This window comes from Sciurus carolinensis, chromosome 7, assembly GCF_902686445.1.
Source record: "Sciurus carolinensis chromosome 7, mSciCar1.2, whole genome shotgun sequence".
NCBI lineage: Eukaryota > Metazoa > Chordata > Mammalia > Rodentia > Sciuridae > Sciurus > Sciurus carolinensis.
Genome location: NC_062219.1, coordinates 116,408,687 through 116,435,159, shown reverse-complemented (window position 1 = coordinate 116,435,159; position 26,473 = coordinate 116,408,687). Strand labels below are relative to the sequence as shown.

The 26,473-nt window shown below is 42.6% G+C and overlaps 1 protein-coding gene across 1 annotated transcript in view; it reads left to right on the top strand.

Moving 5' to 3' along the window:
- Window positions 1-25,961, top strand: part of Dnah8 (dynein axonemal heavy chain 8) — a 252,532-nt gene extending 226,571 nt beyond the window's left edge. Inside the window, 5 exon segments of the mRNA XM_047558191.1 lie at window positions 6,111-6,267; window positions 11,310-11,462; window positions 11,544-11,733; window positions 22,693-22,814; window positions 25,674-25,961. Of these exon segments, the coding sequence (XP_047414147.1) occupies window positions 6,111-6,267; window positions 11,310-11,462; window positions 11,544-11,733; window positions 22,693-22,814; window positions 25,674-25,961 (910 nt within the window).
- The last annotated feature ends 512 nt before the right edge of the window (window positions 25,962-26,473 follow it).

Below are 26,473 nucleotides of genomic sequence, written 5' to 3'. Positions count from 1 at the left end.
TAGAGGTAATATGGAGGTGATACCCTGACCTTGAATGGGGTCACAAACACTCGATAGATAGGACACTAAGATTCTCATCATCACTGTATCTGACTGAAGTTGAGTATGTCAAGCGTGTTGCCATATGCACTTACCATGGCCACAGCTTTTGGAAAGAGTGCAGTAGTCTGGATACACATGTCTGGGTCCAGTGTGGTATTCTACCTGCCAATCCAATAAGTGCTCAAGATGGAAGCGTGTCCTCCATTCTTCACCCGCCTTCCTGAATGAATTCAAAGATCAATTGCATAAGTCTCTCTTTTTCCACAAAATGCAACTCTTTTCCAAGCAAAGAAGCCCAGATAACTTTGCCAGTAGATCCTTGGGATTCAGCATTCCATGGCTGCAAGTGACATGGAAGGCTGTTTAATTTGCACCTTGGAATGACGAGGGGAAAGGGTGTGAGTCTCCCTCCCCACATGCTGTAGAGAGAAGTGAGAAGAGGGCCTTCTGGTGGGGTATAAAGAGGGGGGGTTTGGAAGAGGCATTTCAGAGGACTTAAAACATTCACCATGGAATCTTCTCTGTCAAGTGTTTGATACTTAGGATGGGCTTTGCCTCTGGGTTTTTTTTTTTTTTTCTCTTATTTTTCAAAATAAAAAATAGTTTAATATTCCTATAAAAATCATACTTTCTTATTGAGAGGAATAAAATATCAAAAATATAAGGCAGAAACTAATAATTGCAGAAAAAACTCATCATACAAAAATTTCACTGTCAAAATATCCATCTGGATTTTTTTACTCTATCAGTATGCACAATATTATCAAGAAAAATTAGATCATACCATATCCAGTTTTTGCACCATGGTATTTTATTCTATAAACTCTCAGTGACACCTCACCTTATCACTGAGTGTAGAGCTACATTACCATTTTTATTGTCTGTATAGATTTTTATAGAACTTTAGCAGGATTTATTATTACAAATATCCTTATAAAGTTTTGTATGTACATCTTTATACAAATGTCTGATTATTTCTTTTAAAACTGATTTATTAAATATTGAGTAGCTATAAAAGAATATTTAAAATGCATAAAATACAAAGTATAATTATGAAACATTGCCCTTTTTATATCACTATTGCTGTGTTATGCTTCTTCATTCTTTATTTTGGCCTTTTGCTAAATGAGCGTTTTTCCCATTCCAATTTTTTCCTCTCTGCCATTTGGAAATTCTGTTTTCTGTTTCAGTTCTTTACCAGTTACCCTAGAAATCTCAATATCCATTCTTAACTAAACCTAAAATTAATATATTTAATCAAAAACTCCCCTCGACATTTTAGTATTTTAATTTTTATCTTGTTTTACCTAACCCCACAATTAGGCCTAGATTTAATTATTTTATACTATAATGCTTGTTTAGATTTACCCATGCATCGACCCATTCTTGACCTCAAACCTTTTATCAGAATCATCTTCCTGAATCATCTTTCTGAAGTATATTCTTTAGAATTTCCCTTCAGTGACAGCCCATGGTGGTTAACTCTTGTATTTTTTTCTGAAAATGCCTCATTTTTTACCTCCTTTTTTGAAAAATAGATTAAATGAGGTATAATCTGCCCACCTTGAATTCTCTCATTTTAGGTGAACTCATTTGTACACTGTGTGTCTGGATTCTTTGGTTTGACATAATGTTTTTGAAGTTCACTCAGGTATCAGTATGTACTTCATTACCTTTTATTGCCAAATTATCATTATTATTATTCCAGTGTCTGACTGAACCACATTTTGCTTGTCCGTTCACCAGTTGATGGACATTGGGGTGGTTTTCACCTAGGGGCTGTTATGAATAATGCTGTCATAAATACTTATGTACAAGTCTTTGTGCAGCCTTGTCTTTTCATTTCTTTTGAGTAGATAACTAGAAATGAAACTACTGAATTATACAACTAATCTGTTTTTAACATTTTAAGAAACTGTCAATCTGTTTTCCAAAGTGACTGCACCATTTTACAATACCCTCCAGCAATTATGAAGGTTCAAGTTTCTCTGTCTCTACCCATACTTGTTATTGTCTGTCTTTTGGTTATTACTATTCTTGTGTGATGTAGTATCACATTGTGGTTTCAATTTGCCTTTTCTTAATAAATAATAAGGTGGAGTATCTTCTCATGCACTTAGTGGCCATTCATACAGATTTTTTTCATGAAATGTCTATTTGAATCTTTTTTCTTTCCCTCATTCATACCCCCAAAAGACAATTTTGCTTGGCACACAATTTTAGAGGTATAATTATTATTTATTAGCACATAGACAGTGCTCTTTTATTTTCTTCTGGATTTTGTTGCTACTATTGAGGGATTGGCTACCAGTCTATTGTTGTTTCTTACTAGGTAATTGTTTCTTATCTCTGGTTCCTTTTAATATATTCTTTGTTGTTGGTGTGTTACAGTTTCACTGTGATGTGTTTATATATATATTTCCATTTATTTATTTGTTTGCTTGTCCTACTTGATGTTCATGCATTCGTTCATTTCTTTTTTTTTTTTTTTTTTCTACCAGGGATTGAACTCAGCAGCACTTAACCACTGAGCCACATTCTCAACACCCCACCCACTGCCTTTTTTTTCAAACTTTATTTAGAGATAATGTCTCACTAAGTTGCTTAGGGCCCCACTAATTTGCGGGGCTGACTTTGAACTCACAATTCTCCTGCTTCAGTCTCCCAAGCCAATGGGATTATAGGCTTGCACTATCGCACCCGGCCAGGTTCATTCAATTCTTAGTCATTATTTCATCACTTATTTTCTCTTTTTTGTTCTCCCTTGTCTATTTTCCTAAACATTGCTGAGATATTGATTCGAGTTTATCATTTTAGGCTACATACCTTTCAACCTTTCTTTTATATTTCCCATTTGTTTTTTCCACTGCCACATTTTGTATAATATCATCAGATCTACTTTCCAGTTTTCTAATTCTCTCTTTGATTGTGTCTGATCTGTTCTTTAATCCATTATGGCTGTTAGGGTAAGCAGAATAATGGACCCCTAAGCATGTCTACATCCTAATCTCCAGAACCTATGAATGTGTTACTGTATGTAACTAAAGAGACTTTATAGATGTGATTAAGGTTGAGGACCTTAAGATAGGAATGTTATCCTGAATAATCTGGCAGGCCCAATCTAATCACAGAAGAGTGGTTCAGAGAGATGAAGTTGAAGGAGGAGATATCAAAGAAGGAGACTTGACTTGCCAATGCTGGCTTTTCCCCGTCTGCCAGTTTGTAGGAGGAGGTTCCAAGGCAAGAAATGTAGGTGGCCTCTAGGAACTGGGAAGGGTCCTTGACTAGTAGCCAGGAGGAATTGTTGATCTCTGTCCTACAAGCATAGGGAAGTGAATTCTGCTGGTAGCCAAAATGAGCAAGGAAATGGATTTTTCCCTACAGCCTACAAAAAGGAACCAAACCTTACCAACACCTTGATTTTAACCCAGTGAGAATTGTATTGTACTTGACCTACAGAACTGTAAGACAATAAATTTGTGTTGTCCTAAGCTGCTGATATTGTGGTCATTTGTTACAGCAGCAATAAAACATGAATACAGGTTTTAAATTCTAGTTGTTTTTTTAATTTCAGAAGTTCTGCTTGCTCTTTTTCAAACATGGTATTCATGTTTATAGTTTCCTATTTAATATTAATATTTTATAACATGCACCTGAAATTTTACTAAGATCTTTGCAGATCTGGTTCTGTTTTCTGTTATCACTACTGACTCATGCTCACAGTGCCTTGCTTCTTGATAAGGTGTTTTGTTGTTTGTTTTTCTTAACTTTTCACTATGAACTCAAGCCAACTGGAAATTAATTATTGGATTCTTTGAGTCTGGAGTTGAAGGTATGTTGTTCCTGGGAAGATTTGAGTTTATGTTCATCAGGTACTTTCAATCCACTATCTAGAAATTCCTGAGACAAACCTAAAATAAATTCTTGGCTTGAGTTTTTTCAGATTACACAGGTAATCACAAACCTGATGAATTAAGAATTTCAGGAAAGACATTTTACTCTACTTAGTGCCGAACTCAGTAGAACAAGTTGCCTCCTTTCCATCCTGATAGGTGGATTATCTCTAGTTTACCCTGACATTGACAGTCCCAGATTTTTATAGGAATCTTCTCGTCTTTGGTATGAGAGCAATATCTCCCTCTTATTGTACCATCTAAAGAGAGACTCAAGAATGCCAAGGTCGCTTGATGCCCCCTGCAGTAAAATCTGGCTTATCTCTCTGGATTCATCTTCACTCGGTATTTTCTTTGGCCCTGAGGATTTCTTAGTGTCTTTATGGTTCAGTAATATTTTTTAAAAGGCGTTTTTCATATCATATCTGTCATTTTTAGTTGTTTTTAAAAGGGTGGTTCATGGTGACAACTGCACTACAGTCTCAGAAATGGATTGTCTGATTCTTTCTTTAGGATGAATTCTTACATGCGAATTGCTACATTTAAAGGTATGCAAATAGAAGATTTTGCCACATATTATCACATTATAAAGGCTTCTTTTCTGTTCAGTAAAACAATGTACAAAACAAACCACTAATCTCATATATTTGCCGAATTCCTTGTAGATTGCCTGTAATATCTATGAAAGGAAATGTGATTGTGGTTTACATCTGGACAGGAGATAAAATTTACAGATGAAACAATAATTCCTCAAATCGAATTATGTGACATTTATAGGGCATGAAATAGGAATTCAAAAAAAGACAGAAAAGTTTAAATCTGGTCCTATCATCCCGCGCTAGCTTGAGAAGTCTTCGGTGGTTGGCAGTTGCTTTTAGGGTGATGTTCTGAATCCCTGAGGTACCCCACGTGGCACTGCACGCTCTAACCTGCCTCATCTCCGCCTTCATCTCTCCTGGCTCCCTGGCTCCAACCTCACTGGCTTGTCTCTGTTCTCGAATGCTCTGAAATCCTCACCTCCAGCCCTGGCCTCCTAATCTAAATGTCCTTCTTACCTCCCACACCACCCCACTGCTTAGCCCACCTTCAGTTCTCAACTCACATGTGACTTTTTAAGAGAGACTTCAGCTGGACATGATGGCAGGACTCAGAAGGATCACCAGTTCAAGGCCTGCCTAGGCAAATGAGTGAGACCCTGTCTCAAAATAAAAAATAAAAAAAGGGCCGGGGATGTAGTTCAGTGGTAGAGCACCCTGGATTTAATCCCAGTGCTGGGAGAGAAAGGCTTTTTGATCTGTGCATGGACATGCACACATACACACGTACACATATAATAAACATGGGTGTCCAGATAACTAACCAGTCCAGCACCCCAGGGTCCTGCACCTCAGAGCATCTGGTCAACCTGAAAGAGCTTAAAGCATCCTACCTTTCCTCCACAGAACTTTTCATAGTGGCGTTATGTAACATCCTCTTCCTCTGCAGTGTGGACTCTGCCTGGTTCACTGCTGTATCCTGGAACCTAGCTCAGGGCCTGGCAAATAGTAAACCTTCATTGACAAAATGGACTTTAAAGGTGGTGGCTGCTTGTGAATATGTGGGGCAGATGGACACTGGTAGACCACCTTGGAAATCACAAAACAAGTGGGAACATGGAGAAACAAAATAACAAAAGACTGAAGAAATCCTAATAATCTATAATTCAGTGAGGAAATAGTATGTGTTGTTTCCATTGATCTAACCAATTAGGATAGACTCTTAGGACCCATCCCTGAGCAGGGGTTGGGGGAGAGAATAAAAGGAGATGTGTTTGTGGTCCAGTCTGAGGCATTTGTGTTGGTGACAACCAAAACTGTCAGGCATGGAATTGGTTTACCAGAGATGTGTGTGGAATCTCTCTGAAGAGGGGGAGATTGTCATTTCTGAGATGTTCTTGATGTCTCGTTAGGAGGCAGTAGAAAGGACCTCTAGTTTTTTTCATAGTTAATGGTATAAAGTGCCTGCCTCCCTCCTCCCTCCCTCCCTCCCTCCCTTTCTTCCTTTTCTTCCTTCCTTCCTTCCTTCCTTCCTCCTTCTCTCTGGTTTTGACTGAAGGGATCCTGTCAGTTCACCTTGGCTTGGTCATCTCTGAGACTGTGTCTCTGTTGCATTCTAAACAGTCCCTCTTTCTATCAGGTATCAGAGTAATACAGCTTCTGATGTTCTTGAAACAATCACCAACATTCAGCCCAAAGAGAGTGGAGGTGGAGTGGGAGAGACCCGGGAGGCCATCGTTTACCGACTGTCTGAAGACATGCTGAGCAAGCTGCCCCCTGACTACGTTCCCCACGAGGTAAGCCCAGGTCTTCCCACTGTGCATGGAGCACATCCCCTGGGGACCGTGCCTTCGGTCCCCCGCCTCTGCCCACTCCTTTTTCATCTTCAACTCCCTTTTAACCTTTTGGTCTTCTTTTCCTCACTCTTGCCCAGGCATCTTGCAAAGTCTGCTCTCCACTTGCCCTGAAACCTTTCTCTACTTCCTTTCGTCTCCACTTTTCCTTCCGGCTGCCCTTTCTGTACCCCCTCCCCCTCTTTGGATTCCAGTCTTGGAAGTGCAAGACATCTAGACCCTCTAGTCGAGAGCCCCCTGCCAGCCTCTGGCCCAGGCCTGCTCTGTCGTCCTTTTAACCTGACCTTTGGTGGATGTCCGTGCCCTGTATTTTTCATTCCCTGGAGCTCTTAGCCAGGGTTAGGGAAGTGAGCCATTTAAACCGACTCAGTCCCCAGAATGGATGGCAGTAATTTTCTACTTCTTCAATCTCCTGTTAGTTTTTTTTTTAAAAAACTTAAATCAACTTCTCTTCACTTTTTTTATCTCAAGACCCCTTGACCAAATCATTGATGATCCTGAATAACTTTTGTTTCTAATATCTATTGATATTTAAAGTTAGAAATTTATAGAGAAATTTTAAAATATTGTTATTTTTAAAAACAGTAATAAATCCATTACATGTTAATATAAATAGCATTTTTAATGTTTTTAAATGCATATTTTCCAAGACAAAACAATTCACTGAGAATGGTGGGATTGCTTTATCTCTTTGGTGGATCTCTTTAATGTCAGACTCCATAGAAAACAGCTGTGTTCTGAGTTACTTCTGTGTTCAGTGTTATCGTATGTCATGTGACCTTTGGTACACTCCACTGTATAGTCATAACAGAATAGAAGTAAGAATGCTGGGTGTGGTGGTGCACAGCTTTGATCCCAGTGACTTTGGGGGTAGAGTCAGCAGCACTGCAAGTTCAAGGCCAGCCTCAGCCATTTAGTGAGACCCTAAGCAACTTAGCAAGACCCTGCCTCAAAATTTTAAAAAATTAAAAGGGATGGGATGTGGCTTAGTGGTATAACAGCCCTGGGTTCAATTCCCAGTACCACAAAGACAAAAGAGTAGAAGAGTCAATTAACCTCTTAGTATTTCTGTAGGAAAAAAACAAAAAACAAAATGATTAACCCTGTGAACCCACTCCACAAGAATCCTTAGGCCCTCAGGGATTCCAGACCACTCTTGGAGAACTGCTGACCTAAGGCAATTTTTATCTATGGCAAAATGTCTGGATATTCTGAAAATTCTGCCGGAAGGTCCTCAACTTGAACTTCTTCCTCATGCAAGAAGAAGAGCTACGTCCTCTGGCCCTCTAGGGCCTCCTCTCCTATCCTCAGCCTCCATCCCTCACCACTGATGGTGGTAGCTTTACCAGAGTCCTAACTGGACTGAGTAAAGTTTTGCTCCTCAATTGCAAGGCCAGACACTAACCTGTGCTGCAGGTGCAACTGTGGTCCACGTGCCCACTGCCCTGCTTCCCCAAGTCTGGGAAAAATGCACCCAGATGCTGGGAGCCCCAAAGTTACCTGTCTGTGGGCTTCTGCCTATAGCTGGAATAGGGAGAGGCCATAGTTTGGGATCTGGGGTTCTTTTGGAGTACATCATGTAGCCCTCTTGCTGTCCTTTTTCTCCTAGAGTTGACCATGGAAATGTTGTATTTGGTTGGATAGAGAATAACAGTCTAGGCGTTTATTTGTGCATCTAACCATCTAAGTCTGATTACCACGAAAACAGTAATTTATCTGTTATCAACTATGTGGCCGATTACTATGTAGTAAATTCTGTTTGTCTATATTACTAAACTCTTTATCTAAATTGTGTCTAAATTGTTTGTTTATCTGGTCATCCTTGGATATGCTTCTTTTACTTCCTTTTAAGACTACCTTAATAAGTTAATTCCTCTGCAGTCAAATCTTCCACATTAACCCAGTTATCTACCAATGTGTGCTATTATGCCTTAATCTGTGCTAAATAATAGTTTAAAAATTTTTAAGGCCAAAAAGCAGAGGTATCATGGATTTGGTATTCTTAAAGATGCTTAAAACGTTTTGACTATAGATGGAGATAGCCTGTTTACTTAATCGATCTTTAATTACTCCTGGAACTGATTGAATAGGGTTGAACAATTAGTGTGGGTATTATTTATAAGCATCCGGTTCTCATTCTGGAGTTTTCCAAGCACCACACTAAGCTCATAGAATGAGGTCATCATGGGGCTGTGGCTGGCATTTTTGAGCACTCATTATACACTGGGCCCTGGGTTAAGTACTTTATACGCAATTATGTCACTTAGTCCTCAAGATAGTACCCATAGAAAACAAGCTAGGTGGTGGAGCAAGAATCTGAACTGAGCCCGGCGCAGAGGCACACACCTGTAATCCCAGCAACTCGAGAGGCTGAGGAGATCGCAAGTTTGAGGTCAGTTTCAGCAACTTAGGGAGACCCCAAGCATCTTAGTGAGACCCTGTCTCAAAATAATAATATTAGTAATAAAGACTAGGGTTGTAGCTCAGTGGTAAAGCACCCCTGAGTTCAATCCCCCGTACCAAAGTGTGATCAATTGAACTCAAACTGATTCTAGAATCAATGAGTGCCTCCAACAATTTTCTTGCCTCTTAAAACAATTTTCATTTGCACGGTATGGATGGCCGCCAAGGCATTTGGTTAGGATATTGACATCAATAGTTTCACATAGGAGTGGTTGTATAGTAAGGGAGAAAGTACTTTTCAGATGGATAAATGTGGGAAGGACATACTTTCAGCAGCTCATTGTGGGTGGTTTTCAGGAGACAAATGAGGCAGAATATCTGCCTTGAAAGGTTTTTTAAACTGGCATGGGAAAATGAGATAAACTGACTCTATACATCTACCACAGGGTTGGTATTGCCAAAGGGAGGTTGTAAGCCCTGGTTATCATTTGAGCTGCCCAGTAGATTCCTGCATGGGAAGGAGTTTGTACTGAGGGACATCTAACCCTTTCCTCTTCCAAGATCACTTACTTCGTAGAAGAGTTGTGTCCTTGAAAATGTGACAGTAGAGTGAAGTTTGTAGCTTCCTTGATAAATATTAGCTCCATTATGTAGAAGAGACTACCTGGTCCCAGAAACAATGCAAGTCCAACTTTAGACCACAACAGATCTTTAATTTTATTAATAAAATGACAATCTTAGTCTGGAATAATAATCACACACAAAATACAATCAGTACTAGAATCACATTTTCAGGGGTCTAAGTTTTTCCCAGGCATGTCTATCTTGAGCAAAATTCCTCTTTTATTTTTAGTTAAAAAAAAACTTTTTTTTGAATGGGGTCTCACTAGGCTGCCCAGGCTGGCCTTGAACTCCTGGGCTCAAGTGCTTGTCCACCTCACTAGGCAAGTTTTTCTTTTCGGCAGGACAAGGTGATCTGGGGCTGTTAGCATACTAAAGGGACCTGAGCTATTGATTTGATGCTGTGATCAATACCTGGGCTTAATTTCCCATTTGTAGGATTGCAGAATTATATTTCTATAATTTCCCTTTTCGTTAAGAATTAATTCCCAGGGGCTGGGGTTGTGGCTCAGTGGTAGAGCACTCACCTGGCATGTGTGAGGCACTGGGTTCAATTCTCAGCACCGCCTATAAATAAATAAAATAAAGGTCCATTGATAACTAAAAAAAAATTTTAAAAAATGAATTTCCAGAGTACTCATGATCAAAAAGGGATGTGTATGCTGTTCAGGCACCAAAGGTGGAAGGGAGACAAGAGAAAGGCTCTGGAGACTGGAAGAATGTAGGTTCTAGAACCAGGAACTCAGGAGACTCACTGCAGGTTGGTATGTGGGACTAGGTCCAGGGCCTCTACCGGCATGTTTGCCTGTGATTTTGATCTTATTTGTTCTGCTGTTGTAAGTGGCTCTGTCCAGGCTATTTGGTTTTATATTTCTGTTTCGTTCTAAGTTTGTGCTTTCCTGGGTCACCTTTCACTCACTGAAAATGACCTGTGCGATAACACAGAGGTGTTCGTTAGTACAAGAAACTGCCATGCCAGAGACCTGTTTTGTACAATGGGGACGGTTCAGAAGACCCCAAAGTCCCTCTGTCTCCAAGAAGGGGCGTGGTCGTTTCTGGCAGAGAATCTCCGGGTGGTTCCAGGCTTCCTGCTGGATTCTCTGGATTGGAACAGCACATTAAATTCTCTCCCCCTCTGTGTCTGTCCACAGGCTTTCTGTCCCAACATCTCTCAGACTGTGGCTAGCAGAAAGTTCAGACCCCTTTCTGCATGCCTGCCAGTATTTGTCGCCACTCTTTTCTTGGCATACATCACTAAATTGAAATGTGAAAATACATTGGCTTATTTTCCAATAATCATTAGGTTTTATTGTTCCCACAACCAGAGACTCTTGTGTTGATCTCTGAAAAATGGTCGGTAAATGATATACCCAAAGGAAAAAATGACAGGTGCATTGTAATGGCTCTCCCACAAAGTCAAACATGCTCATTGATTAGATTAGGAAAGGCTCTCTTTAGCTACCATAGCCAAGGCAACCATGATCTTAGGAAACTACAGCAAATCGTATTCATTGGTAACTGCTCTGTAAAGATCTGGGCTGTATTAACTTTTTGTGACATTTCTAATTACAGCTCTGCAAGCATAATGAAAAAAAATATTCCACTGTACTCTTATAAAGGTTAGATTGCAAAAGAATATTTAACTGACACTTAGTACTTAATCATTTGAAAGGGGGGAAAGGTACACTCTTATTTCAGCTTTTTAAAAGTACATTTCCAATTATCAGCTAAGTACAATCAGTAGGAAATAAAAATAATTTTGTTTGAACCATAGTTTCTGAAGCTCAGAAAATGGGCAACTTAATGGCAAGTTTGGTTCTGCAAGAGATGTTTTAGAGTTTCTTTGGTCTACTAGAGATACATCCAGAGGAGGAGAAAGAATCGAGAATGGAGAGGTCGCCGGAAGAGAAATGGTAGATGTTTTAAAATTCTCCTTTATTATATCCTATGCTTTGTTTTAGGTGAAAGCTCGTTTGATAAAGATGGGGCATCTTAATTCAATGAATATCTTTCTTCGACAAGAAATCGACAGAATGCAAAGAGTCATTTCGATACTTCGCAGTAGCCTGTGTGATCTGAAACTGGCCATCGAGGGGACGATCATCATGAGTGAGGTGAGCTGCCAGCAGCTCAGCAGTCACCTCCCTCTTTTACTGCCATTTCTCACTCATGTATTTTGACCTTATCTTCCTCAGAATTTGAGAGACGCCCTGGACAACATGTATGATGCTCGTATACCTCAGCTCTGGAAAAGGGTGTCCTGGGATTCGTCCACACTGGGCTTCTGGTTTACTGAACTTTTGGAAAGAAACGCTCAGTTCTCCACTTGGATATTTGAAGGGAGGCCTAATGTGTTTTGGATGACTGGTTTCTTTAATCCCCAAGGTATGTGCTCCTAGGAGAGGGGGCAGCACCTGGAACACGTGTATGGATGGTTGGATGGTGGCATTGCATGGCAGAGCTGGCGGGTGCTGGATGTGTTCTTTCAAAGGTCAGAGAACACAGATAATCCTTCTCTACTTGCTTAACAGTTTGATCTGAAGTTGCTCTTATATTTATCCGATAATGTAGTGGCAAAAGCCTGTTTTCCACCACTTCAGCAAACTGTCATTTTGTTATAGAAAGAGTTTTTTAAAATTATCTCAAACCTTAGTTTTGGGCTGTGGTTGTGGCTCAGTGGTAGAGCACTTGCCTAGCCACGCATAGGCACTGGGTTCGACCCCCAGCACACTTAAAAAAAAAAAAAAACTAAATAAACAAAATAAAGGTGTTGTATCCATCTGCAACTAAAAATATTTTTGGAAAACACTAGTTTTAAATGCTTGTGGAAAATTTTTAAAATGAAGCACCAGAAGATGCAAAAAATTGTTCACTGAGGTCAGAAAATTAGACCCATTTCAAAAACGATCATGTGGCAAAAGTATTGAGTGAGTTTTGCAGGTCTTCCTCCCTCAAAACCAGGACCTTTGGTCTTTTTGCCCTGAAAGAGTGTTTTGTAATCCTGCTTCATTTCTTCCTTCATTCTGAAAGTGTTTACTGAGAAAGTTAACCACTCCATGTCAGAGTTCATAAGGTTCAAAACACAACAACTTTATGTCTTACTACAATATGGGTAGTTTTACTTCAAGTGATTCTTGGCCAAAATGAAGAAATGTTGGATTTCTTATGGTTCTGCACCTCATGGTGCCATTTGTAATACAATTTAAGAAACCGATTTAGAATGAATTGCTTCTACTCACAGAAATGTGGTTGAATCTCATAAAATAACGTTGAATAAAGGCAGCCAAACGGAAAACACTACATCCTGTATGATTCAATTTATACAAAGGACAAGGGCAGGTGCAGATCTATAGTGTCAAAAGTCAGAATCTTGGGTATGCTGGGGTGTGGGTGGGGGTAGTGATTAGGAGAGGGCATAAGCAGGCTTCTGGCGCCCAAGAATACTGTTTTCTGAGTTGGATGCTGGCTACCAGCTATGTTCCCTTGGTGAAAATACACTGAGCTGGAGGCTCATGATTTGTCTCCTCTATTTGAGTAAGTTGTCACCAGATAAGTCCTGACTGGGGAGCCTGAAGAAATAGCATCTAATTTAATCAGGATTGTTTAACCACCTTCCATTTGCCAGCCCTGGTGCTGAGTGCTTTCATCAGAGACAGATTCGAGACCTGATTCCTCCCCTAAAGAAGCCCGTAATCTTATTGGTAAGGCAAATGCATCAGCAAACCTTAACGCAATGTGATGTGTGCCCTACCGGTGTGAGAACTGAGGGCCACGGTGGTAGAAAGGACAGAGATTAACTTTGCCCTGGCAGGGCTTGAGAATGGCTTGGCACAGGAAACAGTGAGTAGGGTTTGCAGGGTGTGGATGCAAGAAAGCACATCGCAGGCAAAGGCCTGAGCAAAGACCAGGCATGTGCTGTGGAAAAGGACAGCCAGCTCAGGACACAGGGGCACAGGCAGTGGGGTAGAAGCTGGAGAGTGAAGTCTTCCAGGGGAGTTCTGGCTATGTCATAAAGGCCATGGGAAGTAACCAAAGGTCAGAAGATAATCCCAGGAACTGGTGGAGGGTAGACTAGAACATGGGGGCCCAGAGCAGTGAGACTCTTACCAGGTCCTTGGAAGAACCTGGGACATTTACAAGGTGCAGACGGGGGAGTAGATTTGATGAAGTGATCAAATGGGGATTTTTGAGAAAGCAAAGGCTGTGGCTTAGGCTGCAGGCAAAGTACAGGACAGGGAGCAAATGGAAGAGGGACCTTGGGTGGCAAGACCAGGAGGAGCACTGGATGTCGGAGAGTGCTGGGAGAACATCCAGGTGCTGGGTTGCGGGGTCAGACCTGGAGCTCAGAAGCGCATAAGGACCCCTGGTCTTAAAATCTGTGAGGTCATTGAGTGTATATTTGATACTCAGAAACCAGGGAACTGAGATGGTTCATTCCTGGCTTTCCAGAAGCACAAATGACTAGGTCATGCCCTACATCATGTTTCTTCCAATAGTTATCTTGTTTTCTTTTTCACATGTAAACTTAAGATAGCAAAGTGTTAACCTCTAATTAACACTTTGAACTGATCTTTAACTGGACTTGATTTTTACGGGTTCGTCTCTCATTGTTAATATGTGTGAAGAAATGTTCAAACCAGAACAATATTGAAAGAAATGCAAATGTAGATGTACATTTCCGTTAACTTCTTACTTGCCTGCACCTGTTAGTGATATGAATCTTTTCTCTTTTCTTCACTTCTGTTTTCAAGTGGGACTTCTATTCTTCCTCTCCTGGCTCTCCGTGTTTGGAAAGCCCAGACTTATTCAAGTGAGCACCCTTCCCTCTACATATAAGCCTGCAGGCACACTCACCCTTATGTTCATTGCATAAAAGACTGGAAGTCAACTCTTCCTGCACACTAATCACCTCCCACTTCCATTTCCTCCTCTTGACAAATTACTTTCTGTTCCACACCACTTGGCCAAATCCAGCAAGCTCATGCATGTTCACAGGCAGGGTGCACGAAGCCCTTTCCAGTTGAAAGCCTTGCTGACCTACCTGTGACAACGCTAGGCTTCTTGACATGAATGCGTCTCCTGAGCTTTGTATCTTCTACCCCCATTTCTTTCAATGAAATGATGTCCTTATTTAGTTCAAAACATTTTAGTTGATGGATCTAAAAAATAACCCCACACCAAGTAGGTGGGCTTCTCATGGAAACAGAAGGGAGACCAGTAGAACAGAAGAAGGGCACCCAAGGGAGGGACAAGGACAGAAAAAAGGGGATGTCCTGGGGAATTAAATCAAACAAATTATAATATGTGCATACATGAATATATAACAATGAATCCCGCTATTACATATAATTATAATGCACCAATAATATTTTTTTAAAACCACACACAAGTAAGTAAAACACAATTAGGTTTGCAAAGAGACCACTGAGAGGCCACAGTGTCATAACAAATGTATACAGTCAAACTCACCTGGACTGTAAAACACTTTCACATACCAATCTCCTATGACTTAATTTTACCATCCTGTAACAATATGGCATTTGTTGCTGTCTGCTGTGTGTTTCCCAAAGTGACTTTGAGACCCTCAAGGACAGGTGACATGCTTCGTTTGCTCCCACCCAGCCCCATCCTTGTCCAAGCCGGAGCTGCCCGCAGCACTGCTCCTTTGCCTTATGACTGGCCGATGTTTGTCATATTGAAGAGGCTGAGTCAGCCACCATGCAGCTCGGCTGGTATTTTCAGCCCCCACCACAATCATTTCTGTAGCAATTGATGAGCTCAACCGTGTGGCAATTAGATTTGATTAAAATGGTCAAGCTCTCTGCGTCTGTGACCCTGTTGTATTTGTTGAATGGCATAGCTTCTTCAGTGCACGGATTTTCCTCCCAACCGATTCCTCAGAACAAGAGAGCCTTTGCCCCTCCCTGGTCCCTCCAGCAGTGACAGTGCCCATGTTCACATCCCGTCTAAGATTGCCCCTCTTGGGTTGCAAAGGATTGCCGTGGTCTTTTTCCCCACAGGTGTCCCTTCTGCAGGGCATTGATTTAGATACCGGAGCATGAGCTTGTGTGTGTGTGTGTGTGTGTGTGTGTGTGTGTGTGTTTGTGTGTGTGTGTGTGACAGAGAGCGAGAGCAAGAGTGAGAGCGCACTGCATGTGGGAATGTATGTAAACCTAAGAAATATGAATTGTAAAGAACCTGTCTTCAAACCAGAGCACTGACTGCCTTTTGAAACCTTCTAATTGATAGCCACACTTTACCGTTTGATGTCGGTGTGACTCACAGGTGCTGCTAATGACACAGAGGCGGAGGCTGAGCGTGCCCCCCAGGCCTCACACCTCCATATTAGATTGAACCACGCGCTATCATTGTTTTCCAAATGTCTAACTCAGTCTGGAGCGTGATGCCATTTAGATGCCAAACTGCGCTCGTTTTTTTTCCTGTGCTTTTATCTCAGTGTCTTGACAAGCCATCCAGGCTGCTGTAGCAGATATCAGTAACAACTTATTATTCCCTAATATGAATCAAGATTTTCACTTAGAGGGGATTTTGCGGAAGCAAGGAGATGGGTAATTTCTGTCCTGTTATCTTGTGTTTCTGTAAGAATCCCTGGCCGTCTCTCGCCTGTTTGTTTTCGGGCAGTGTCAGCAGCTAGCTGCAATTTCCAAATGCTTGTCTTGAGGATGGTTGTAAGAGCCCGTTGTTTGCTGAGGTGGAAGAGTGCACTGAGGGTTAATAGAACTCCAGGGTTGGAAGGGCTGGGGGACAACTTCTCATCTAGTAGCAATTCTAAGCAGGTCCCAGTGCTACTGTCTGCAGGGCCAGAGCTGCCCCTTATGTCTGAGGGAATCTGGGTGAGTGGAATTTGAATAGTAGCAGCACTAACCTACCCTGTGCACAAATCCAGAACTAACGAAGGACTGGGACATGTTCAAAATGCCTCTGGGGAATAACATCCAGTTCTGCTTGTCCTTATGTGCGAGGGGCTTCTTAGTACTGGCCTGCATCACAACCTCATCTCTTATAAGTCTGCTCTTGCACATGGTTACCTTCCTCACCAGCCATCCTGTAATCTGCCCCTTGCCATCATATACTGAAACCACTTTCCGCAAGGCCCCCATACCTAATGACCTTCCTGCCAACTGCATCCCCTTGGCTACAGGTAGGATGCTAATTCTGGAAATTCTGTCAAGTCTCGGCTTCCATCCATGCCTTTCTGTGGTTCTTTTCCTATCCCTTAGAGGGCCACTTCTCAGCCCACTTTCTGGACTTCATTCAGGGTAGTTCTGCCCTTGGACTTGGGCTCCTTGTCAATGAGCTCAACCATTCTCACATATGTAAACTATTCCTCTCTACCTGCCCAAAGACCCAGTGCAGTATTCTGATTCCTCATTTCCAGTTGCCAATGTAGGATATCCCATGCCCCCATGTGCCTCACCAGTGCCATGACCTGCCTGTTCATCTTCCTCCCAACTCATCTTCACTGGGATTCTTCTGCCTTTCCCTTTATACCTTCCAGCTCACACGTACTGTAGTGAATGAGTACTCAAGACCAAACAGCTGGGAAGAGGGAGACCAGGAGAGCAGAGGTCAGGGAAGACCAAGAGAAGGGAGGGTTCCAGAGGTCAAGCCAGATGGGGCCCCAAATGGTCGACAGATTTCTCAACAAGGAGCCTGCTGGCAGGAGAAGTCCCAGTGGAGCAGGTGGGGTGGTGGAGGGGTCAGGCGGCATGGAGCGGGAGTGGACGGTATGGATAGTTCTCAGGAAACTTGTCTCTAGAGAGGAGAAGCAAGTTGGAGGATAGCTGTAAGAGGAGCGAGCTTGCTTGTTTTAGGATAGCTGTAAGAGGAGCAAGCTTGCTTGTTTTCTTTTCACGGTAAGTATAGGTATATGAAGAGAGATATTTGGGCCCATTCATGATCCAGGTTTTGCTTGGCAAATGATGAAAGGGATGGAACTAGAGGAAACAGAAAAGGAAGTGAAGAAAGGGGGTGGAGGAGGGGCCAGATTGCACTGCTGGGTGGGACTGAAGAGACCTTGGTGTTGGCAGGGTACTCAGTGAAGGGGAGCAGATGACATGAGTAACGAGGGGAGCGGCTCGTGGCCAGAGGTCCCAGCAGAGTCTCGTAAGGGATGGAGGGAAGGTTGGGGAGGAGCAAGGTCTTTAGGGCTGAGCCAGCTTACAGCAAGGGCAAGATGGTAGGATGCTCTGTGAGTAGGCAGAATCATGCCAGAAGGAATCATGGGAAAGTTCAGGAGCAGGGGAAGAAGTGGGATTCGTGGGTCAAGGGAAAAACTAGCACCCAGAGACAAGCAAGTGCAAGGAATTCCATTGCAGAGTGTGAGACACGTTAGGGTAACAGGCCCCACCCTTGCCAGGAGAATCCCTCCCAGCTCTTCCGGTTGTGCTCAGGTTTTGCTGGAGCCAGCCATCTCCTGGATGAATGGCATTTCAGAGAATGTGTGTCTCGGGGGCCCCCCCGGAAGGACTCCGCTCATGCTGCTGACAGCCCTGCTGATATTTACTGGGAGGCATTACCCTCCCGGTTGTCAAGCTAGTTCTCCCAACCGATGTGGGTCAGTGGCTGCAGGGACTGTCTCACACAGCTTTCCCCAGAGCAGCGGTTCTCAGACCCGCTTCCCCAATAGGATCACCTGCAGTGCTTTTAATACATACTTAATGCTTGGGGCTCCAAACTAATTATATCATAATCTCTGGGGATAAGACCTCTAGAGTCTGTACAATCCATTTTCCTAAAAGCTCCCTTAGGGGCTGGGGTTGTAGCTCAGTGGTAGAGCGCTTGCCTAGCATGTAAAGCACTGGGTTCCCTCCTCAGCACCATGTAAAAATAAATAAATAAATAAATAAATAAATAAATAAATAAATATGTCCATCTACAACTTCAAAAAAAGCTCCCTTAGTCATCCTAATGTGTGAAGGACCTTGAACTTAGACCTTTGCTACTGGTTATGTGGTCTACTCACCCCAGTGTCAATGTCACAGAAACATAGCTCCTCAGGTCCCATCCTTGACCTACCTACTGCATCAGGACCTACATGCCCATCAGAGCCCCTTCCCCAGATGGTTCTGTGAATAGTAAAGTCTGAAAATTAGCCCTGCCTTACAACAACCCTGATGCCTGGACACTACCTCTAGAGGTTCTGGTTTTGTTGACCTGGATTGTGATTGGGGAATCCGGAGGTTTTGTTTTTGTCTTTGTTTTTGTTTTTAATATTTTTTAGTTGTCAATGGACCTTTATTTTATTTATTTATATGTGGTGCTGAGGATTGAACCCAGTGTCTCACACATGCTAAGCAAGCGCTTTTCTACTGAGCTACTGCCCCAGTCCTGGGACTTAGGAGTTTTAAAAGCTCCCCTGGAGTTTCCAGTTTTCAGCAGTTTCAGATATCTTCCTTAGAGCATCCAGCAAAGAATCAGAAGAGGTGCCTAGTATATTCTTATTCAACTGGACTGATCAACCCCATCTTTGCTTAATGATTTCTGACCTTTTATTTAACTTAGCAATGAACTACATTTGTTTCTCATTTGGGGGAAAAACTGCCTGTCATAAACTTGTGGCAGGAACATCATTTCTCCTCATCTTCAGAGATGCCTCTGGGAGGCTTGGTAACTGTTTAGACAGGAAATACTACACAACCTAAGGCCCATTACAGAAGGGCTGGTTCATTTATTACAGAAAGAAAAATATGTTGCCTATTTTTGGTATAGGTCCATGGCTACAGAACACCAACCACTCCTGATAAAGTTGAGGAGAACATCCTTTCTGATTAGCTATTTCTTTCATCTTTTCTAAGCCCTTGTATGAAATGATACTTAAAGTACTCCATGGCTTGCTTTAAGCCAACTGATTGCACAAGCCAAACAACAGTAATTAGTTTGCTGAAATGCTGGATTACAACTGTTATAGGAATTCACATATAACAAGTATTACTTTAGACTTGAGTTTCCAAAGTATAATCCAAGCTAAAAAGTGATTAAAAAAAAAAAAAGAGAGAGAACAAGCTTGACAAGTGTTTTAAGAATTCATTATGCTTTATGAGTTTGAAGGGGAAGTTTTTTTAAAGCATCTCATTTAGACCACATGTAACTCAGATGTTTAAATAGTCAAATTGCCACTTTCCATGTGGGTGGTTAAATATCATGAAAAGAAGAAGGTTATTATTGTTGAAGACTTTCCCCAACTTTTTGTTTCTTCCTTCAGACATATGAACCCATGAATCGCTTTCTCCCCACTTTAAGAATTACTCATACTAAATTTGTACCAAAACAAAGGTACTGATTTCCAGACTCTTATAAAGAAAAGTGTATCAATAGGCTTTTAAAATTATACAGGCTTCAGAAAGAACAAATTTGGAATCCATTAGATTTGACATCAGTCTCCAAGAAAGATGGACAGTTGTTTTATTAAATTAAACAATGAACACTTCAGTAGATGTACTACCCTTTGACTTCCTCAGGGTTGTTTTCGTTTCAAGAACCGTAAACAAAACTATCAAGTGTCTTCTCCATGTTCTCTTGAGTAGGATTGACCTATGGAATAGTTCCTTGCCTTCCACTCTTAGGTCTCAAAAATATTTAACATTTTAACATTTTCCTTTTTCTTTTCTTTTTTTTTTTTTTTTTTCTGGTACTGGGGAGTGATTCCAGAGGCATTTTACCACTGAGTCACATCCCCAACCCTTTTTATTTATTTATTTACTTTTGAGAAAGGATCTTGCTAAGTTGCTGAGACTGGCCTCAAACTTGTGATCCTCCTGTCTCAGCCTCCCTAGACGCTGGGATTACAGGTGTGTGCCACCGTGCCCAGAACTTTTCCTTTCTTGATGGTTCAAGGTGACACTTGTTCTAGATTCTACCTCCTAGCAGACTCAGATTGCTTCCTAAGCATTAGGATACTTATTGTCGAAATCCACTGGGCAATGTCATGCATACTCCCAGGAGGGAGAAGGCAGGAAATGGCCTTCCCTTAACTGCACTAGAGATTTTCAGAGCTCTTTGATAACGACTGCCCTTTGAAGCAGGTGTTTTACATTAGAGAGAATCCAGCTTTTTCCTCATTTGACACCTGTGGCGTTGTCTGAGAGCCGGCCATATGAAGAGAGGTCAAATTTGCAATTTAGTTGGAACTTCAAATACTATAGAAAAATTCAATTATTCAACTTGTGTAGATAGATGGTTCTGACCAGGATTCATGTCTTGTACATTATGACCTTGTAGATTCATAGATCAGTGATGAATTTTAAAATATCATAAAATAGGGTCAATTTAATTCCAAGTCCTCTACTTGGATGTGCAGTATCTAATACACCACATGACTGAACACTTACTGTTGAGTGATGGAAATGACATCTTCCTGGAGTGATGAGAGGGTGCATTGAGTTTGATCATCGTGGTCACACATCCCACTGACTGGCAAGCACACACGATGTTTTACTACTACAGTGTGGGACCCCCGGTATTTGAAGTGAAAGTCACTATGATCACATGCTGGTCAGATCACCTCTCCGGGCTTCACACAAGGTACAGGCACTGACTCCAGTTGCTGCCAGGCAGACTTCCATCATGTTTTCTGCCCCCTATGGTTAATTTTTTGTAATAATTATTTTATTTATTTATTTATTTTTATGCGGTGCTGACGATCAAACCCAGTGCCTCCCACGTGCTAGGCAAGTGCTCTGCCACTGAGCCGCAGCCCCAGCCCCTGTGGTTAATATCTTGTGTTATAAAATCATCTTTTCTTACTCTGGTTGACTGACAACTTGTCTTTTGAATTAACACAAGGGGTCCTCATGAGCACCCCAGATCCTGTCTTGGTGGCACCCTGAGTAAGCATTCCGAGAGGCAAGTACAACCAAATCACTTGTCCTCCGTGGTTCCTCCTCATCCACAGAACCAAGTGTGAGCTCTGACCCCCACATTTGTTGCAGCCTTCTCTGGCACCGCTGCCCCCTGCGTGTGGCCCTCTGTGCCACTGCGCTTGCGGCTCCTCCCACTGAAATTGTCCCATCTGGCAAAATCCTGTGCCTCAAGAGCCGCATTCAACTTCCTCTCCACAGTCAGGTCTGCCTTGAGCTGGCCCGAGCTTTGTTCACACCTTCATTGGTGACACTGTGGTACTGTCCTGCCTCCCTCCACGTGCCTGCTAGACTGAGCCCCTGGAGTGCAGGGTCCACGGATGGCCTCCTCATCTATGGGGTCGACGCACCCAGAGTGGTGCCTGGCACACATGACCACTCCAGAGAGCAGTGACAAATGAAGAATGACCACGAGTGACTCTCCCAGGGTCTCACTTAGTAATGGGGAGAACTTGACTCCCTTAGTAGAGCCGGCTGGGAGCCTCGTCTTCCTTTCCCAACTCCGAGGGGTCTTAACTCAGTGCTGGAAATTACACCTTGGGACTCCCCCCTTTCCCCTTCACACCCAACAAAACGTTATTGCTTCACCTGTTAGTTTGACTCTTGAGTTCACTAATTTAACAGTAGCAGAGATGTGTGAGTCCCAACATTTCACTCACTGGAGAGCTCCATGATTTTCAATATTTCCGTTGGGGCCAAAATATAACAGATAGGTCACAAATAAAACTTAAGGTTTAGAAGTCCATTTTAAAGTTTAGGGTATTTTTTTTTTTTCTAACATCAAATGCCACTCTCCAGGAAAGACTGCTCTTATCAAATTAAATGACATGATTTGCAAATATTAAGTTTAAAGAAAGGCCACGCTATACAGAGCCACATATTATCTTAAAATAACTGTATTATGAACGTTAAAACATGTAGCATTCCCTTTCCGGTGTGATTGCTTTGTTTGATCAAATTGAAAGTTAGGTTTCCTATTTTGGCTTTGTGCCTTATTTCCTTAGACTAAATGAAATTGTTCCATTATAGCAAATAGAAGCTTGATAATGGTTTGATTTGAGTTTAATTGGAATGCTGTTTCTCAGAATACTTCAACATTCCGGTCACACATTCAATATTGTGTTTTCTGATACAGAGTATGAGCTAGGGCCAGGTGGGTTATGACCCTGAGAGGACTTGAGCAGTTAGGGTCCCAGGAGACTTTCAAACCAAGGCCTGGTCTGAAGCAGAAAGGGTGTTGTGCTCCTGCTAGGAGCTGACAGGAAAGATGTGGCTCGTCACAGTCCCCATGGAAACAAAACCCTGGGAGACTGGCCCCCTGGGGTTTGGTGTCAACTCTTGGAACAGGAACACAGTTTGGAGATTGATTGGCAAGTAATGCTTAATATTGCCTCTTGCTTGTTCCTAAGTTGGACTACATCAGGGCATCAAAGTCTTTTCTTTCTTCTTCTTTTTTTTTCTTAAGGCTTCCTCACAGCAATGAGGCAGGAAGTGACCCGTGCTCACAAAGGCTGGGCACTGGACACGGTGACCATCCATAACGATGTTCTGCGGCAGACCAAGGAGGAGATCACAACACCCCCTGCGGTAGGTGCTGCGGGGAAGATTCTGGGGCCAGGGATGAAAGTTCAAGTCCTGATTAAACTGCCCTTGAGTGCCTCAGTGAAGTCCATTTGCTTTGCAGCCAGGGTTTGTTCCACTGTAACCAGGAGGCCCCAGTGCCCAAGCCTCCTCCATCTGCCAGAGTGGGAGGTTAATGGCAAGGTGTTGTGAGCCCTGGAACTCCCCAGGTGGCTTTTCTTTATAATTACGGGTTCTGATTGCATTTGCTTAGAAGGATTTTCTCTACCTCTCCAGCTATTGCCAGGGCTACTCACAGAATCACCCAGGGCAGCAGAGTAGTGCTGAGGGCAGTAGAGACCACCTGGGTTAGCAGGCTGGATCCAGTTCCAGTAGCGTCCCTTTGTCTTTGGGACCTGGGTGGAAAGATGCCTGGGTGGGGGAGGAGTGGGTGCTCCCTTTGAGATAAGCAGGTGCCGCCCAGACCCACCGCTCAGATGCTGCATTGCTCAATTAGCTTAAGCAAGTTCTTTGACTTTTTTGTGCCTTGACTTCTTCATGGTTCACTGAAAGAAGTTGTGGGAATTTAAATGTGATCCTATAGGCTTGGTGCTGGAGGCCCCCGCCCCCATAGATACTCATAAAACTTATTTCCCTTTCTCTGGTTTTCATTTCCTCATTTGTCCAAAAAGGGAACTGGATCAGATGATTCCAAGTTCTAAGTAAGTATCTGGCCATTTGATAACAAGGATCATCTTTCCTCCAGTTTCCAATAATGTGTTCTTTATTTCTGTCTGACACCTCATCCCCGAACACCTTGAACCTCTAAATTTCCATCAACCTTTCTTCAAGGTAATTTAGGTTCTTTCTGTGACATGACTCAGAAGATTCTTCCAGCTTCTTCCCATTACACAATCCCAAAGTCATTTCCACTTTGCAGGTCTTTGTTACAGCAGAGCCCCTACTTTTTGGTATCAAAATCTCTGTGTTTCCCAAGGCTGTCACAATAACATATCACAAACCAGGTGACTAAAAACAACAGAAATTTATTCCATCACCGTTTAGGAAGCCAGAAGCCTGAAATTGAGGTGATGGCTGCATTGGCTGCTTTTAGAAGGAGTCTCTGAGGGAGAATCCTGCTCCATGCTCTCTCCTAGCTTCTGGTGGCTGGTTGCCCACAGTCTTGGCTGTTGCTTGGTTAATAGATGCATCCTGTCAATCCCTGCCTCCAGTGTCACAGGCCTTCTTCCTTATGTGTATCTCCATGTGTCTTCTCTTATAAAAATATTAGTCAGATCAGATTTAAGGCCTGCCCTAACCCACTAATGTCCTAATCTAAACTAATTATATCTGCAAAGTATGCATTTCCAAATAATTGCATTCTGAGGTTATTAGATGGACATGAAGTTGGGGGTGACACTCTTTATCTGCCACACCTTCTATGACTTTATAAGGTCCTGAGATTGAAAGAAACTTAGAGTGGGATAAAATTCACTGTGGGCTGGTTCCTACATTGCTCATGTAGATAATTATCAACAGCCAAGTTAACGATGGTAACCACATAGCCTGGTTTTCTGGGACTGTCCATGATTTTGCTGTGAAACCAGTGGCTTCAGTTTGTGGTTCAAAAATATATTCCTCATACACTAACCCACATAAGGGGATTCCAGAAAACACTTTGTGACTAATCTTGTGGTACTTCATTATGATCCACATTCTCTTCTCAATACCGCATCTTCTCTGGAAATGGAAAAATGGTCACCATCTTCTACATAAATGTACTTTATGAGCTTGCATGTTTATTGGAGCTGCCTGTGATTTCCTCTCAGCCTTTCTTTCTTTCTTTCTTTTTTTTAATGAATACATGTTGTTTGGCTCCCAACTGCGTGCAAGATAAAGTTCATACTCTTCATCTTAGCATTCATACTCCTCCCTAGCCAAGCCCTGACTTTTAACCTTTGAACCTTCTGTTGAACAGAATGGTTGGGCATCTCCACCCATCCTGCCTTTCTTTGTATCATTGCCCCTGCCTGGGATGCCTGCCTTCTGTCCTCTGTCTTTCCAAACGCAGCCCACCCTTGAGGGCCCATTTCAAGGCCATCCCTCCTACAAAGACCTTGGAGCATTCCCTCTCACGGTGACCTTTCACCTCAGAAGTCCCTGCACTTGCTCTCAGAACTCTTCATCAGGTAGCTCCAGTAACAAATATGTGCAGCTATTCACTTCAGGTCTTTGCTTAAATTTTTTTTCCTGTATGTTGTGTCTCATCTCCCCGATTAATGGCGAGGACCACTAGGATAGGTCCTGTACTGTAGGGGAGACACTGGGGAGTATGTTCAGACACAGGGAGAGCAACTCCCTCACCTGGCCCCTTCACGCCCCTGTCTGTACCACGCCCGGCCTCTGGGGGCGCTGTGACTCTCCCGCTGGCTGTGCAATCGCCCTTCTCCCTTAAGTTGAGGTTAAGCCTCGGGTTGGCTTGACCAGCTCATCTGAGATGCACGCGACCTCAGCTCCAGATCATTTGCCCCACTCCCTCCTTACACCGACTTAAACAGGACCTTTTGGAGACTTAGCTTCCCGTACAGGTGATTTGACACCACCTCCCTGCAACACCCACCCAACGCCCTGCACCCCAGGAACAGGAATATTTCCACAGTGCCAGCCTCTTCATATGCCACAGAGGAAAATCGGGCCCAGTGTTTCACTAATAGGATATTCCCAGTGGTGCTTTCTTCCTCTGGTAGCTTTTTAAGACTGGCGTATGTTTTCTTTCCAAACTGATGAAATTTATAACACTAATGGGTGTCCATCTTGCAGCACCTAAAAAAAAAAAACAAAAAACAAAAAAAAAAACACCTATTCCCTTGTGCTTGACTCCTGCAGGAAGGTGTGTATATTTATGGGCTGTACATGGACGGAGCGTCCTGGGACAGACGGAATGGGAAGCTCACAGAATCCACCCCCAAGGTGCTCTTCATGCAGCTGCCAGTGCTACACATCTTTGCTATTAACTCCACGGCTCCCAAGGACCCCAAGCTGTACGTGTGTCCTATTTACAAGAAACCCAAACGAACTGACTTGACCTTCATCACTGTGGTATATTTGCGAACTCTGTTGTCCCCGGATCACTGGATCCTGAGAGGAGTGGCCCTTTTGTGCGACATCAAATAAGTTGGTTTCCACCTGCAGAGGGCACCAGGAGCCTCGGGGAGGGGCCATGTGTCTTTCCTCCCTGATAACTGCTGGATTCCAGTCTGAATTAAAAAGTCCACGTTCTTCCATTGCTTGTGTTTCTTCTCATATCAATATTCAAAAAGCGGATTCTGAGTTCTTGCTTTTTATTCTAGGAAATTAAAGTCATTATAATTACTTTTTTAAAGATAAAATCCTATCTTCATGTTAGAACACTTTGGAAGGTTTGAATTTTAAAAACCAAAATGAAGTGTTAATATCTTAACATCCTAAAAGGAGCCTAGTAGATGAAAACTTTTCCCTCCAATTTAAGCCATTTTTCCTCAAATAAAATTGACCTGTGTCTGGGGCTTGTGCTTTTGCTCTGGGCTCACTCTTCCAGTGCTTGTGAAATGGACCCTGGAGGGGCCCAGCGGTGCCCTTCAGGAGTAGAGCTGGGTGGTGTGAAGTGTTTGAAATGGAAAATCCATGGGGATGGCTACTCTTGTCAC